Source organism: Coenobita brevimanus, chromosome 14 (assembly GCF_032717465.1).
Source record: "Coenobita brevimanus isolate Jiangsu-jjx chromosome 14, ASM3271746v2, whole genome shotgun sequence".
NCBI lineage: Eukaryota > Metazoa > Arthropoda > Malacostraca > Decapoda > Coenobitidae > Coenobita > Coenobita brevimanus.
Window position 1 is genome coordinate 56,154,908 of NC_136967.1, and position 16,707 is coordinate 56,171,614.

Consider the following 16,707-nt stretch of genomic DNA (forward strand, 5'->3'; position numbering starts at 1 on the left):
TGTGAAGAGTATGCATGAGGGTGCTAAGGCTGCAGTGCGTGTGGATAGTGAACTGAGTGAATTTTTCTATTTGAAGGTTGGGTTGAAACAGGGATGTGTCATGTCTCCATGGCTGTTCAATCTGTACATGAATGGGGTTATAAGACATACAAGGCAGGACAGTGGATGTTGGAGTGGCCCTAGTGAGAGAGGGCAGTGTTTGGAAACTCCCTGTACTGTTGTTTGCAGATGATACTGTGTTGTTAAGTGAAGACGAAGGGGAGCTGCAAGGCTTGGTGGATGAGTTTGGGAGTGTGTGTAAGAAACGGAATCTAAAGGTGAATGTAGGGAAAAGTAAAGTTATGGTCTTCAAGAGAAGTCAAGTCAGTGAATGTACAGTGAGGCTGGATGATGAGGAAATGGAAAATGTATGTTTAAGTACTTGGGTGGTGTGATGAGTATGGATGGAAGTTTGGAGGGTGAAGTACTTGAAAGGGTACAACAAGGAAGAAAGGTTGCTGGTTCCTTGAAAGCAATGATAAGAAACAGGGAAGTGAGCATGGAAGTGAAAAAGTTACTACATGACAGAATTGTGATACCAACTCTAACATACGGAAGTGAAGCTTGGACGTTGTTGGAGGGACACAAGTCAAGAGCGAAAGCAGTGGAAATGAGTTATTTGGGAGGAGCCTGTGGAGTCACATGGATAGACAAACTGACAAATATGGATTTAAAGGAGCATTGTGGTGTGGATGTGATAGGAAGTGTTAGGAGAAACACACTGAGGTGGTTTGGCCATGTGGAGAGGATGGAGAGTGAGAAACTGATGGGGAGAGTGTATGTGTGTGAGATGGAGGAGGGGAGAGGGAGGAGGAGGCCATAGATAAGATGGAGGGATAGAGTGGGGAGGTTTATGAGAGATGGGTGTGGGCTGGGAGCAGGGCAGTGATATGGCAGGGGACAGGGTGACATGTAGACAATTTCTTTGTGGCCACCCCTTACGGGATTAAGGTGTCTGGCAACAGATTGATAGACTGAGACACATGCTAAGTGCGGGAAGAATACAAGCTAGCTCAATGCTAGAATGAGATAGGGATGAAAGACATTTAAGGAGCTGCTGCCTCTCCTGGCTTCATTGTGAAGGGGCTTTCCTTTTGTTAGGTTAAGTTCAACAAAACATGCATGAGGTGTTCTGTTGTAAGGCAACGTGATTCAGCCTGTAAGACAAGAAACTACCTGCAGACTGGAACCCAAAGAAATGAGAATACTGAGAGGGATCAGTAGGGTGTCACTGTGTAACAGAATTGAGAACAAATGACTGAGAGAAAGGGCACAAGAAATACAGAACTGAGAACATATGACTGCAATGAGAGAGCCAAGGCCCAAGAAATACATTATTGTACTAGAGAAGTGATGTGAAATGGCACCAGTATGTCTAGAAGGTTTGGGCATACTGAGAGAGGGGGAAAAGAGGACTGGTTTGGATCATAGGTATGAATGTGATGAAGAGAATGTCCAGAGACAGACCATGGAAGACATAGGGGTCCTGTGTGAAGCCCAGGGTATGGGATTCAGAGAAATGGCTACTGTAGTTCACTACACATGGAGTATTGGTATCGTATGCAATGACACATATATCACACATGAGAGCACAGTCAATGGTCTCTAACATAAATGTAAACAATTTGCTGGCACTACACTTTTTAATATCCTATGGAAAACTTGGCCTGAAGGGTACAGAAAAAAGAATATTTAAATCATCCTGCTATCCTGTATAATTATAGGGCTTATGAAAACTGCTTGAAATGAATGAGTTAATCACCCTACCTCTCACTTTTTTCTGCTGGTGGACTTATCATGTTGACAGTAGTGTTATTCAACACTATTTGAAAGCCTGAAATGCTAAATATCAAGCCAAACTGGATAACATTTTGGTAAATCAAGTAATGACTTTAGTTCTTCACTCTTTAAGTAAGAGATATTATTCTTTCTGCACAGTTACTTACAAGGGCATTCCTGCTAAGAACACCTCTACACACCAAACAAATACTATTTAGTACTCCATCATGGTGTTAAGAACAAGCATCATACTTGGTTGTTCCCAGAGTACCATGATCTTTATATACAGAACCAGGTACAGCATTCATTTTCAGACAGACTAGCTATACAATATCTTGTACCAGTACTTCACATTTCATGTTGAAGAAATAAGTTGTGACCTGTCAGATACATTTAAACTGAGAAAGAATACCAGGATATCACAAAATTAAGGTGTGGATGTAATTTGTTGCCACTATGGCTGAAAACAAACAGAGCAGACTTCCACATCGTGCTTGACACTTTCCTACAACAACCTTCTCTTCCACCTTGTGCTGTTGTTTATTTCTTCCTCCATCTCTCCCGCTTTCAATTTTATCTCCTCTGTTTTACCATTCCCTTCACTTTCCTCATACAAATCTTTCAACTGTGACTTTCTTTCTTCAGTACCATCTTCATATTACTTTCCCAGTACAGCAATCTCTCAAGTAGCTGAAGCCTTAATTTAAGTAAATAAGACACTGGGTTTAATTTCAGTTGAACTTGGGACGTGTAACAGTGTCCTGGGCAGCATCACCTTACTCCACCTAGTCAAGTCTTACACCATGAGAAAAAGTTGGTGCACACAGGATGGAAATTCCATTTCTGATGAGGTGCACATTATTAAGAGGGATAAATTGAGATCCCACACTTCCTCTGAATCAGATTCTCTTCAGCTTTTCTTTCTAAAACAACAGCTCATTTTCTTTCCTCCATATATTTCTCCTCTACAATTATCCTCAATGTTATTCTCAGCTGAATGCTTTCTTCTTCAGTCTTTAATCACCAATGTTCCATTCTAGTATCCAAAATATACCATCTTATTTTCACTGCCATGTCATCACTCTGCAAACACATTGTCAAAAGGTTCATCCTCACTGGAAGTATCAGAGTCATTCTCCTCATTAACCACTACATTATTTTCATTCTCGATCTTCACTTCATCAAAATTAAGGTTGCCACTCCCCTCAAGGCTCTCCACCTGTGAAGAAAAAAATATCAGTGGAATGTAAGGGGTGCGAATGATGAGGTGAAAGAGAGAGAGATTGTCCAGGTGCTTGAATATGCAAGAGTTGGTGTATGTGGAATAAATGAGACAATATGGGGAGGTGAGACTGTGGGAGAATGCAAGTATGGATGGGGTACATCTGTGGGAGTAGGTGAGAATGAGATGGCAAAAGGAGTTTGTATTTTTGTGTGCAAGAGATGGAAGGAGACTACTGTATAAGAGCGTATGGATCCATCAAGTTAAGGATTGTGTGGGTACAACTGAAAGCTGGACTACAAATGTGGGCGATTGTGTGTGTCTATGTGCCAACACAAGATCGTGCAAGTAAAGTGAAAGAAGGGTTCTGGACAAATGTGGAAGTGTGCATGGAAAAATTTGAAAGGAATGAGTGTGTGTTTTTAATTGGAGATATGAATGGAAAAGTATGGAATGTGAAGGTGGATGTAGTAGTCAGAGAATGAGGTATGCCTGCAGAAGTGGATGAGAATGGCAATGCTCTTGTCAACATTTGTGCAGGGAGGGGGTTGGTGATAGTAAATACCCTCTTTCAACACAAAATGATCCACAGGTATACATGGTGAGTGATGAACTGAATGAACGGAAGGCAATGATTATGTGTGTGAGGATGACAGAATGAGACGGTGCATAATGGATGCAAGAGCATACGGAGGTTGGGGGAGTGGACTTTCTGACCACCACATGGTGGTGGTGAAAGTCAAGGTTCAAATGAAATGGAGGAGTAGAAAGGAAGGACAGGAGGAAGTCTATACACTGAGGGTAGAAAATTTGCAAGAGAATGGAAAAAAGGCAGAATATATGAGAGATGTAGAGGAGCAACTGGGTAAATATGATCTGGAGCAGATGGGGGACGTGGAAGGTATGTGCAAAATATTCACAAAAGAAATCTGTGTAGCATGTGAAGTGGTGTGTGGAGTGAAGAGAAGATGAAAGGGGTTGCAAGGAGCAGCATGGTGGAATCAAGAGGTGACACATGCTGTGGTGCAAAAGAAGAAAGCATATAGTGAGTGGATGAGAAACAAGGGTGTGGAGGAAGCTGAGAGACAGAGGAAAGAGTCGTATGTAGAGAGGTAAAGAGAAAGGTGAAAAGATCAGTAATAGTAACAAGAGTGGATGAGGAATTTCAAAGGAATCTGAGTGTAAAGTGGAGAGAATGCAAGAAAATGGTCTCAAAAGAGGTAAAGAGAGTTAGACAGGATGATAAAGAAGTTTGTTGGCGAGTGAAAGATAAACATGGTAGATTGCTCGTGGAGAAGGGAGAAAAAGTGCGTAGATGAAGAGAACACTTTAAGGCATTGTTGAACACAGAGAATGAAAGTAATGTGAGTATAAGTGGCTGAGGAATCGCTGGGAGAATGGAGGAAGAAATCAGTAGGATAGAAGTACTGTACTGGAAGTAATGAAGAAAGTCAGATGGGGAAAGCCCCAAGAACTGATGAAGTGTGTGGTGAAATGCTGAAGCATGGGGGAAAGATAGTAGTAGAATGGATATAGATGATGTGCAGATTGGCATGGGGGGATGGTAGAGTCCCAGAGGATTAGAAGTCAGGTGTAATTATTCCCTTAGGCAATGGAAATGGGGAAAAAGAAGTGTGTGGTAATCATGGGGGCATTTGTCTTCTTAGTTTAATAGGAAAAGTATATGGTAAAGATACTTATTGACAGAATTAAGGAAATAACTGAGGAATTAGTTGGAGATAAAGAGGGAGGTTTTAAGAAGGGAAGAGGTTGTGTAGATCAGATATTCATTCTTAGGTCTGTAATGATGAAGTTTCTAGGGAAGGGAAAGAAGTTGTATGTGGCCTTCAAGGATTTGGAGAAAGCATATGACAAGGTGGTGACAAGGAATGTGGAAAGTATTAAGAGTATGGAATAAATGGCAAGTTGTTGAATGCTGTGAAAAGTACATACAAGTGGGCTAAGGCTGCAGTGCGTGTCAATAGTGAACTGAGTGAATTTTTCTATTTGAATGTTGGATTAAAACAGGGATGTGTCATGTCCCCATGGTTGTTGAATCTGTATATGGACAGGGTTATGAAAGAGGTACAAAGTAAGGCAGTGGGTGTTGAAGTGACCCTAATGAGAGAAGGCAGCATTTGGAAACTCCCTGTACTGTTGTTTGCATATGATGTATTGTTAAGTGATGCCGAAGGGGAACTGTAAGGCTTGGTGAATGAGTTTGGGGGAGTGTGTAAGAAACAGAATCTAAAGGTGAATGTAGGGAAGAGTATAGTTATGGTCTCTGAGAGAAATGAAGCCACTGAATGTAAAGTGAGGCTGGATGGAGTAAATGAAAAATGTGAGTGCCGGAAGAGGTTACTGACGAGTAAGGATGGAAGTTTGGAGGGTGAAGTGCTTGAAAGGGTACAATAGGGAAGAAAAGTTGTTGGTTCTTTGAAAGCAGCGATAAGGAACAGGGAAGTGAGCTTGGAAGTAAAAAGTCACTGCATGACAGTACTGTGATACCAACTCTAATGTATGGAAGTGAAGCTTGGACCTTGTTGGAAGGACACAAATCAAGAGTGAGAGCAGTACAGCGATAAGGAACAGGGAAGTGAGCTTGGAAATAAAAAGTCACTGCATGACAGTACTGTGATACCAACTCTAATGTATGGAAGTGAAGCTTGGACCTTGTTGGAAGGACACAAATCAAGAGTAAGAGCAGTGGAAATGAGTTATTTGAGAGGAGCATGTGGAGTAATGTGGAGAGACAGACAGACAAACAAGGAAGTGAAGAGCATTGCGGTGTGGATGTGATAGAAAGTGTTAGGAGACATACACTGAGGTGGTTTGGCCATGTGGAGAGGATGGAGGATGAGAGACTGACAAGGAGAGTGTATGTGAGTGAGGTGGAGAGGGGGAGAGGGAGGGGGAGACCATGGATGAAATGGAGGGATAAAGTGGAGAGGTATATGACAGAGGGGGGTGTATTTACCTATTTGTATTTACCTATTTGTAGTATACAGGAATTGAGCAATGCTCGTGTTGTCCTGTCTCCATATCCACATTTATCAAGTCTACCTTTACACACATGAATGTTTTTCTCATGCACCACCTCTTTGTCTAAGTCGTTCCAAATATTTAAGAATATACCTAGTTGTGATATACACGGAATGTACTATGCTCGTGGGTTTCCGTCGCTGTTTCTCAATAAGTCGAATTTAACTTTAAACTCGTTTAAGTTTTTAGACTGGACGATCTCTTTGTCCAGGCTATTCCATAAGTCTATACTTCTGTAAGGAAAGCTATATTTCTTGATATCCTTCAAGCAGCTTGACTTTTTCAATTTCATTCCATGTCCTCTTGTTGCTCTCTTATCCCATACAAACAGATCTTCTTTGTCAATTTTATCTACTCCCACCATGGTCCTGAACACCGCAATCATGTCTCCCCTCTTTCTCCTTTCCTCTAACGAAGGCAAATCCAGTTTTTCCAGCCTCTCTCTGTATGACAGGTCTGTCAGACTGGGGACCATCTTGGTTGCTGTTCTTTGTATTCTCTCAATCTTGTTTATATCTTTCTTTTTGTGTGGGCACCACACTACCGCTGCATATTCTAACCTGGGGCGGATCATGGCCACTATCAATTTTTTCATCATTTCTTCATCCATATAATGAAATGCTACTCTTATGTTAGTCAAGAGCTTATAAGTCTCTCCAACTATCTTGTTAATGTGCTTTTCTGGTGACAAACTATCTTGGACCAGCACTCCCAAATCTTTCTCTTCTCTCCTTTTTGTGATTAATTCATTACCCAAAAAATAATTCAGTGATGGTCTCCTGGTACTTTTACCCATTTCCAATATTTTACATTTCTTTACATTAAATTTCATTTCCCACGTCCGGCTCCAATTGTGTATCCTATCCAAATCCTCCTGCAGTATTTTACAATCCTCCTCAACCTCTATCTTCCTCAAGATCTTTACATCATCAGCAAATAGACTCGCATAACTGTTCACTCCATCTACCATATCATTTACGTAAATCAGGAACATTACTGGCGCCAACACTGAGCCTTGAGGGACTCCACTTGTTACTTCCCTCCATCCAGACATCTTTTCCTTTATTACTGTCCTCATTTGTCTGTCTCTCAAAAAGTCTCTCATCCATTCCAGAAGTTTCCCCTTTAGTCCTCCTATATATTCTAGTTTCCACATTAGTCTCTTATGAGGTACCTTGTCAAATGCCTTCTCTAAGTCTAAGTAAACACAATCCACCCAACCATCTCTCTCCTGTACCACATCAATCGCTCTTGAGTAAAAGCTCAACAAGTTTGAAACACATGACCTTCCACTTCTGAATCCAAACTGACATTCAGCCAAAATATTCATCTCTTCCAGATATTTTATCCATCTGTCTTTCAGGATTCTCTCACACAATTTTGCGACCATGCTGGTTAGAGACACTAGTCTATAATTCAGGGGTTCTTCCCTGTTTCCTCCCTTGTAAATTGGTACCACATTTGCCCTCTTCCATTCTTTTGGCACTTTCCCCTCTTCCAGTGAGCATACAATTAAGCTGTGAATTTTATCCGCCAGTTGTTCTCTGCATTCCTTCAGTACCCAATTAGAAATTCCATCAGGTCCTGGGGCTTTCCTTACATCTTGAGTTTCCAGTAATTTATACACTTCCAGCACCTCCACTTTTATATCTTTCATCACCGGAACATTTCTAATCACTCCCTTCCCTTCCACAAGCTCCTTTTCTTTAGTGAAAACTGACTGGAAACGTTTGTTCATTATTTCTGCTTGCATTGCCGCATCTTTAAAGACCTCTCCATCTACTTTCAGCTTGGTGATTCCTTCCTTTTGTTTCAGTTTGCCATTAACAAATCTATAAAACAGTTTGGGTTCATCCTTGCATTTGTCAATTATACCTTTTTCAAAATTCCTTTCTTCTTCCCTACGTATTCTTGTGTATTCGTTTCTTGTTCTTTTATATTCTTCCTTTGTTCTGTCGTTACCTCTCTTTCTCCAATTGTTCCACGCCTTATCTCTCTCCTTTTTTGGCTATCATACACCTTCTATTAAACCACTCCTTTTTCCTGTTTTCTTTCCCTCTTACTCTTGGTACAAATTTTTCCACTCCCAAATTATAAAGGTCTAGAAAGACATCCCACTTCCTCTGTATCTCTCTTGTTTCTCTGAATTTTCTCCAATCCGCATTTTCAAAAAATTTTCTCAATCCTGTAAAATTTGCTTTGCCAAAGTTGTATCTTCCCTGTCTATGAAGCTCGTCTCTTGGCTCGACGTTTCCTATTAACATCTGGAACTCAATGACCACGTGATCACTTTTTCCCAAAGGACAGAGATATTCCAATGATTCTATTACATCGGGTTCTTTGGTGAACAGTAAATCTAACCTTGCTGGTGTGTCCTCACCTCGAAACCGTGTCTCTTCTTTGACCCACTGCGTCATCACATTATTCATTATTATATTTAATAACATAGTGCCCCACGAATCCTCGCCGCCTCCCGAGTACCATTCCTCCCAGTTCACCTCTTTACAATTAAAGTCACCCACCAAAATTATATTATTGCTTTTCTCAATTATTTTTTGCAAGTAGCTAGCCATATCTGACAACATCTCATGGTATTCGTCATCCTTCCATGCTCTCGTCTTTGGGGGACCATACACTACCGCCATATCTCTCTTAACATTCTCTCCAGTTTCTAATTTCATATATATCACTTCAGCCCTGCCTTCTCCCATTTCCACAGTATCTACATTTATGTTGTTCTTCACTGCTATCATCACTCCTCCCTTTTTTTCTTTTCTGTCTTTTCTCCACAATTTGTATTTACCATCTCCCAAATGAACATCAATATCTTCTCTTAATTTGGTCTCTACAAAGCACATGACTTCAGGTTCATGTTCTCTCAAGAAATCATTAATTTCGATCCTTGTCGATATGAAACCATCAACATTAGTATATATCACCTTCAAATTATTTTTGACATTATTAATACCCTCTTCTCTCCTACTCTCTGTCCGTACCACTTCCTCAACTTCTGATCTTTCACAACCATCCCCCCTAGTTTCCTTCACTTCTATTTCCTTAAATACCATTTCCTTACTTTCATATCCAATACTCTCCAAAAAAAAGTATTACGTTCTTCCTCTGTCCTCTTATCATTTTTTTCCTTTACTTCTTCCTTTAATGATTTTAAAACTTCTCTTTCTTCTTCATTCAGATCTTTTCTTATTATAATATTTTCCATCCCCGCCTCTTTGCTTAATTTCCAGGTCACTTTAAGTATCTCATTTATTACACTTTCTGATGTAAACTTGACTCTCATTGGTCTTGTTTCCCCTTTCTTATAAGGCCCTATCCTCCTTACTTCCTCAATTTCTTTTACCCACTTGTCTCCTTCGGGGTCAATCTTGCCTAATATTCCTCTCACCATGTTCGTGTCTCTCTCGAGTCTTGCGAACCTAACATTTTCTTCCTCTTCCCTGTTTCCAAATACTACCACACATCTGTTCCTTTCTGCAGTTTCTCTCACTATTTTCTCTTTTTTCTTCAGAAATTTTCACTACATTTTCTTCCATTTCTTTCTTGTTCATTTCCCTTTCTTCCTGGATGATCTCTCTTAAGCTGACCACTTCTTTCTGTTCTTCTTCTACGTGTGCCCACTTTGCCTTATGTTCTTCTAATACATTACTCACCTTCTCCGTTTTATTAGTACTCTCTTCAAGTTTCCTCCTCAGTTCAACATTTTCCCTCTTCAAATTCCTAATCTCTTCATTGGCTGTTTCGTTGGACTGGATTAGACTCTGTATGGTGGTTTCCGTATTTCCTGACACCTCCTTTATCACTAGATTCTCTACTTTTTTTTCGAGTTCACTAATCCTCATAATTAATGTTTTCACCAGGTCCATGACATTAGTATTAGCATCAAATCCTTGAAATTCCATTCCCTCATTGTTTACATTTTCGGCCATGTTTAATGTAAAGTACCTAAACAGCTGGTACCGAATAAGCCACAAACATTCGTGTATGCTATTGCCAACAAATCTTTACATTTTTGGTAGTGTACTAACTTTCATTATTTTAAATTTAAAGAAAGACCCTAGGAGACAGGACAGACAAAATTCCTGAAACTACTCAAGGTTAGGAGCGATGCCTGGGACGTCCGCTCTCTCCGGCTGTTCGTGTGTGTGTGTGGGCTAGAAGCAGCGCAGTGAAACGGCGTTGGACAGGCGACATGGAGGCCATTTGTTTGTGGCCACCTCTTACTGAATTGAGTCTGGCAATAGATAGATAGTCTCATATATTGTACCACAGCACTGTACACTATCAATAAAATACAGGCCTTGTATAGCCAAATATCCAACAATTCTCCACTGGGAGACAATGGCAACTAAGGAAGAGGGTGACTGCTGTCACCAACTGACATTTTGCAAACAGAGAGGTTATGAAGGGATAATCTTAATGCTGTACAGTAATAGTCATTATGTTGAAAGATGCTGTAGCTCCATTATGTTTTTTATGATGATGCACAACTGTCACTAAATTTCTTAACATCTAAAGATAGCTGGATACAGTATACCAATAACCTGAGCAGTCGGTCTGAAAAATTAATTTCCAGGTACACTGTTGGTTGGTGCTGACAGATTTTTGCTTTGTCTGATGATGACGTATGTCAAGTGATGCAGTGTCGGATAAACAGGACTGCTGTATTAGAGATTTTTTTATCAATGCACTTAAGTCCATCATCTCACAGAAGTAGTTTTCATGATGATTTAGCTATCTTCTGACAATATTAGCTTAGGAAAGTTCTGATGAACTGGATGGTTAGATACAGGCCTAACCCTTCAAATGAAAACCTCTTCAAATGATGATTAAATTCCATGGCATTATGTTTTTTGCACTGTTAGGGGGTTAATAAACCCCTTAAATTTGACGTGGTCGTAGGTGGTGGCAACTATCATCCACTCACATGCGGCAGTGCTGCCTGCTTCTTCCTTCACCTTTATCATTCTTTTTCTGTCTGTCATCCTCTCTTCCTAGTTTTCCCATCCTTCCTGTTACTTTATTATTATTCTTTCCTTTTCAGGTGGCTTTACATTGAGTAATAAACCTAATGGTTTCTCAGAGCCAGAAAAACGTTTACAACAGTGGGTGGTGACCACATAATCAACCCAGAAGTGTTACCTACGTGTCAACAAGTGGGTTGGCAGAGGGTTAGTGCCCCTCCCTGTAAAACAACTAACTTGAAGACAAATGGCCACCCCTTATGGGATTGTGGCATCTAGCTGTAGAAAGACAGATAGAATTTGAAGTCTTTCCTAAGCATAATTAAATAGTCTGGTTAAAAAACAAATAAACAAACAAACAAAACAAAGCTTGCAGTAACAACTTGCTATACTGGCATAATTTTCATCAGCTTGAGTTAGAAGATATGGAAAATGATAACTATCAATCTACCTATCTATCTATTGCCAGACGCCACAATCCCGTAAGGGGTGGCCATTTGACTTTGAGTTATTTGTTTTATGGGAAGGGGCACTAATCCTCCACCAACCCACTTGTTGACAGGTAGGGAGCACGTATGGTTTGGTTATATGGTTACCACCCAGCGTAGTAAATGGTTTCTTGGCTTACAGGAAACCATTTGGCTTGTCACTCAATGTAAAGCCACCTGTAAAAGAAAGAAAAGCAATAAGATGTGACAGGAAAGATTGGAGAATGATAACTACTGTTATGAAAACACTGGAAATGGGGGAAAACACGTAGGCTGGTTGGCCTACACAGAGCTTGTAAATGTCTGAACTCTGAGAATATGACACCTACGTTTTAATTTTTCAAAATTCTGAACAGTTCTTGGTAAAGTCTGTGTTAATACGATTTCTTCACTACCACACGTTCATGAGTGGTGGATGATGGTGGCTTGTGAGTGCCATCACATTTCTTTACGTACCAAATGACCACCGTTGAGAATGAAAATCAATCTATTTACTTATAAAAACTGAAAATGTCACAGCAGTCTTTGTTACAATAAATATTCATCATTATCATCATCCAGACCTCATTTCCTACCCCAAAGTGGAGTGAAGTGGGATCCAGAGCAAAAATAAATAAATGATGGAAAATGATACCAAGCAACATATGTCCAACTGTATGGGCCACACTTCCATTCACTCACTATTTAAGCCCTCAGAATCTTGAATCCACCTCATAAGCATAAACATTCACATTTACACGCTTCATACCACCTATCAGCTACAGTCTGTAAGATTAAAGTAACTTAAAACAATGACAGTGATTAACTACACTCCATCTACCTACACCCAGATGATTAATTCTGGAAGAAGTCACAAATGAATCACTGCCATATCCCTCTGTCTTCTGTCATCAGGTTGGCCTCTCTCCAACTCACACACCCCTCCCTCATATGATTCTCCAACTCATCTCTTGTCTATCTTTGGTCTGCCCCTTTCCCTCCTCCCACCTCACTACCCAGTCACTAATTCACCTCTATAGATGGGTGGTCAAAGAATAGGTAGTCTTCATCCTCGTCTGTGTCAGTCCACTCCCTCCAGGTGGCGCCAGTGCTGAGGGTCTCCACACGATCTAGGCACAAGAACGTACGGACTTTACTTGCTATCTCTTCTTGTTCACTGTGAAAAAAGGGAAGCGAGATGTTAAAGACTGATGATGAGCACTGCTCATAGGCAGAAGTTTGCAGGTTAGCTGAAATACTTCCCTGCATTTTGGGTGCCTGAGTCAGTCTGACCATTAACAGTGGCTACAGCTTTGTGATTATTGGCATCCTTCACTAAACATATTCCCAACTGATGCTTAGCTAAATTACAAGACCACTCCTGGGAACATCTTTTTTGCTAGATTTTCAAATTGGACTGAAGCACTGAAAAGTTGAATTAATGGTTTAACCACGTGTGTTTGAACATTACATTTACATCCTACAATATTTTCTTATATAGGCAATGTATCACAGTGTATAATAAAGGCCCCAGCATGCTTGCAAGTGTCAACTGAGTTGGTAAGGAGGTGATCTGGAGTCCTAATGGGCCCAGGTTCACATCCTGGCTGGGGCAAGGAACAGTTTAAGGATATGAATTTCATTAAAGCAGACTTTACTGATCAACCAAAAGACCCATCGACATAACGTAAAAATACCCACGCTAATATCAATACACCAGCTTTGCAGTGTATGCAAAAGCCCTAGCATGTATGCAATATGGACGGTGGGTGTTAATGCTGAAGAGGTGGCATGTGGATGTGAAGGTGTACAGTATGCAAGAGGGCTGAGGAGCCTAAGGCAACTGGCTGTAATGCCTATTCCCAGAGTTGGACACTATAAAACAAGGGGGAAGGGGGCAATACAAGGTGTTGCTAACATGTATGAGAGAAATAATGAGCAGATAGGATAAGTACATACAGAGAAAAACTAATGAATGTGCATGATCAGAGCAAAGCAGAGGAAAACAAGACTGGCTGTGATAGTGTACAAAAAATGAGTATGGTGTGTGAGAACGTGACTACATAAAAGTGAAGAATGTTGTGAAGAAGCTGATGAATAGGACAGCAACAGAAGTCGACAGGGGATGTGCAGAGATGATAAAATGTAAAGGAGAGAATAGAGTACTGTCCAAAATTTTGTTAGAATTATGCCAGAAAACCTGAATGAGTGGCATGTACTGGACGAACGGACCTGTTAGTGACCCGAAAGGGTTAATAGCTTCCGCATGATCACTGTTCAAAAGATGCAAAACTTTAATTGCATTTTTGGAAAACTAGGTCACTGTAGCTTATGTACCATACATTTTCCAACGTGGGACCTCGTATCTCTCTGAAAAATTCAGAAGCGATAGATGAAGTGAGCGGAGAGAAGTGGGCATTACAGACTGTGATGGTAGCTGGTAATGAGTCATGGCAGAGGTAATACTCCCTGTAACAGGTAAACAACAGTAGAACAGCTTAGCTATTATGGCTGTGGTGAATACTTCTATCAAGATTTGAAGGAGGAGGAGGAAGAGGAGGAGGAGGAGGAGACTACTAATACTACTGTGCATGAAAGTAAGGAAGTGGAAGTAATCATGCTTATATGCAGTACTTAACATCCTACGATGCACGAAAAAAAAGTGAACCTCACAGGGAGTGTGACATTCCAAAAAAGTGGCTACTAAGTAAGCAGGTGTGGGTGAACAGGGGTTGTCCAAAAGACCACCTTAATATCAGGAAAGATTAAATTGCTGCATTCAATCATTTTATAGGTCACTAATAAAACTGAAACATTATTTTTGCTCCTACAATTTACCTCTTACATCCAAATGTAGTCTCACAGACAGGTACTGTTCCACCAGCTCTTAGCACCAACACCACCTGGTATCCCTCACTCAGCCTGAAAATAATAGGCAAGACTGTAATTTAAGATAGACTGAAAACAGTAAAATACTACTGGAAATTATACTTAAAACTACTCTTTTTCTCTCCCTCAGTTATTTGCTGCAGCACCTTAAGGAAAGGGCTGTAGCTTACCAGGGTTTCATGATGAACCTGTCACACCATGCTTATATAAAGGAAGTGAAACTGCCCCAATGAGTTTGAGAAATTCAAGACATACTAAAGCAGAAGCAACTCTCATCCAGTTAGTGAAGGACATTTAATTTGCTCTAGTGGCACGGAACAGGCTGTAGCACCAGCTGATCGGGGTGGTACTCCCGAGGAGGAGGGGAATGCTGGTGACTGGGAGGGCTGAAGCTCCTGTTTCACTTGCCATCAGAATATCCTATCTCCTTTCCCTGACCTTTTCAGTAAAACACTAATATGGACAGTAGGTCAGCATACTCTCCCAAACACTTTTCTCACACTATTTCATGCACTACTTAACATACATATATCACACAATGTACTCCACTGCATCATAAGGGTTGATGATAGCATGGGTATGTGACCAGAAAACTTTGTCCCCACTCTCTAGTGGCAGAGCAGAGGGGAGGCACTACACAGACTCCATCGGTGTAGTTTTGGCGACTGGGATGGGATGCAGCTTGGATCTGTGCCAGACAGTGCAGGGCACTGCAGATCCCAGGCTGCCACTTCTGCCCAATAGAAAGGGGCCCGAACCTGGGAGTAGTGCCCCTGGCGGTTGTCCTGGCAGTGGGTGCTTAATCGCAGGGCAGTTACAGTGCCAAGGTGCATTTAGAGGGTGTCCCTGTAGATGTCCTAGTAGGATGCACTGAGGCCACTGATATGGCTGGTGACCTATGGGTCCCAAGTCCTATGCCTGGACTTTGGACAATGCAGGAGGGCAGGGCCTGTGGTCTGTCTCTCCCTTTGTTTTATTTTCACTGGTGTGACAAAAATAAGAAAATGCAAGGCAAGCCTGAGGGAACTGAATCACCCAAGGGGATCATAGTGGCATTATGGAATGTGGGAAGTTTTAAGAGTAGTGTGGGGGAAGTAGTCACAGTGCCAAGGCGCACTTGGAGGGTGTCCCTGTGGATGTCCTGACTGGATGCTCTGATGCCAATGATATGACTGGTGACCTGTGGGTCCCAAGTCCCATGCCTGGACTTTGGACAATGCAGGAGGGCAGGGCCTGTGGTCTGTCTCTCCCTTTGTTTTATTTTTTACTGATATGACAAAAATGAGAAAAGGCAAAGCAAGCCTGAGGGAACTAAATCACCCCTAAGGGGATCAGAATGGCATTATGGAATGTGGGTAGGTTTAATGGCAGAACGAGGGAAGTAGTTGAGACTATGAGCCGGAGGTGGGTGGATGCTGGTTGTGCACAGGAAGTTTGATACCAGGGAAGATCAGCCAGAACGACTGCCGGGGGCGGGGAGGATTATGGGTACAGGCTAGTTTGACAGTGAAGTGCACATGGATATGGTGGTGTGGGTGTGCTGGTTATGGAAAAATGGGTGGAATATGTCATGAATGTAATGACAGTGAATGAAACGATTAAAGCAGTGAAAATTCTGTTTGGTAGGCTGCCGATTTCATTTATATCAGCATGTGCTCCACAGGTTGGCTTGCATGATGTAGGAAAAATTCTGGGATGACTTGATATGTGTGGTAAATGGTATGGGGGATGATGAGATTGTAGTTTTGGGAGGGGACTTAAATGGTCATGTGGGTGAAGCAACTCAAGGATGTGAAGGGGTACATGAGGGACATGCATATGGCATGAGGAATGTGGAAGGGGAAACGATACTTGACTTTGGGGAGGCAATGAACGTGGCTGCGTGCAACACGTATTTCAGGAAAAGGGTGAGTAGACTGATTACATATGAGTCTGGAGGAAACAGTAGCCAGGATGACTATTCCTGGTAAAGAGGGCTAACAAGAGGTTGGTGAGCAATGTTAAAGTTATAGAAAGTGAAGAGTGTGTGCAGCAACACAAATTGCTGAAATATGACATGGTGGGTAAGGAGGAGGTGGTGAAGATAAGGACCTATGTACCTTGGAGGAAAATATGGATGTTGAAAAACTAGACAGTAAAGGATGCCTTCTATGGCAAGATGAGTTGAGTGGAGGCTGAACAGATGGCAACTGACAAGTGTTAATGAACACTAAAGAGCTCCCAAGAACCATCTCCAGAGTTACTGATTCAGTGTGAGGATGGACTAGGGGCTCCCCACAAGACACAAGGG

The 16,707-nt window shown here is 41.4% G+C and overlaps 1 protein-coding gene across 1 annotated transcript in view; it reads right to left on the reverse strand.

Annotated features, from left to right (window-relative positions):
• Positions 1-1,616: 1,616 nt before the first annotated feature.
• The window catches only part of LOC145417512 (cytochrome b-245 chaperone 1-like), a 38,736-nt gene continuing 23,645 nt past the window's right edge, over positions 1,617-16,707 (reverse strand). The window contains exons 5-7 of the mRNA XM_080286220.1: positions 14,367-14,450; positions 12,561-12,705; positions 1,617-3,037 (exon numbers count right to left, since the gene is read on the reverse strand). Of these exons, the coding sequence (XP_080142346.1) occupies positions 2,897-3,037; positions 12,561-12,705; positions 14,367-14,450 (370 nt within the window). The 3' untranslated portion in view covers positions 1,617-2,896. The remainder of the gene's footprint in view (positions 3,038-12,560; positions 12,706-14,366; positions 14,451-16,707) is intronic.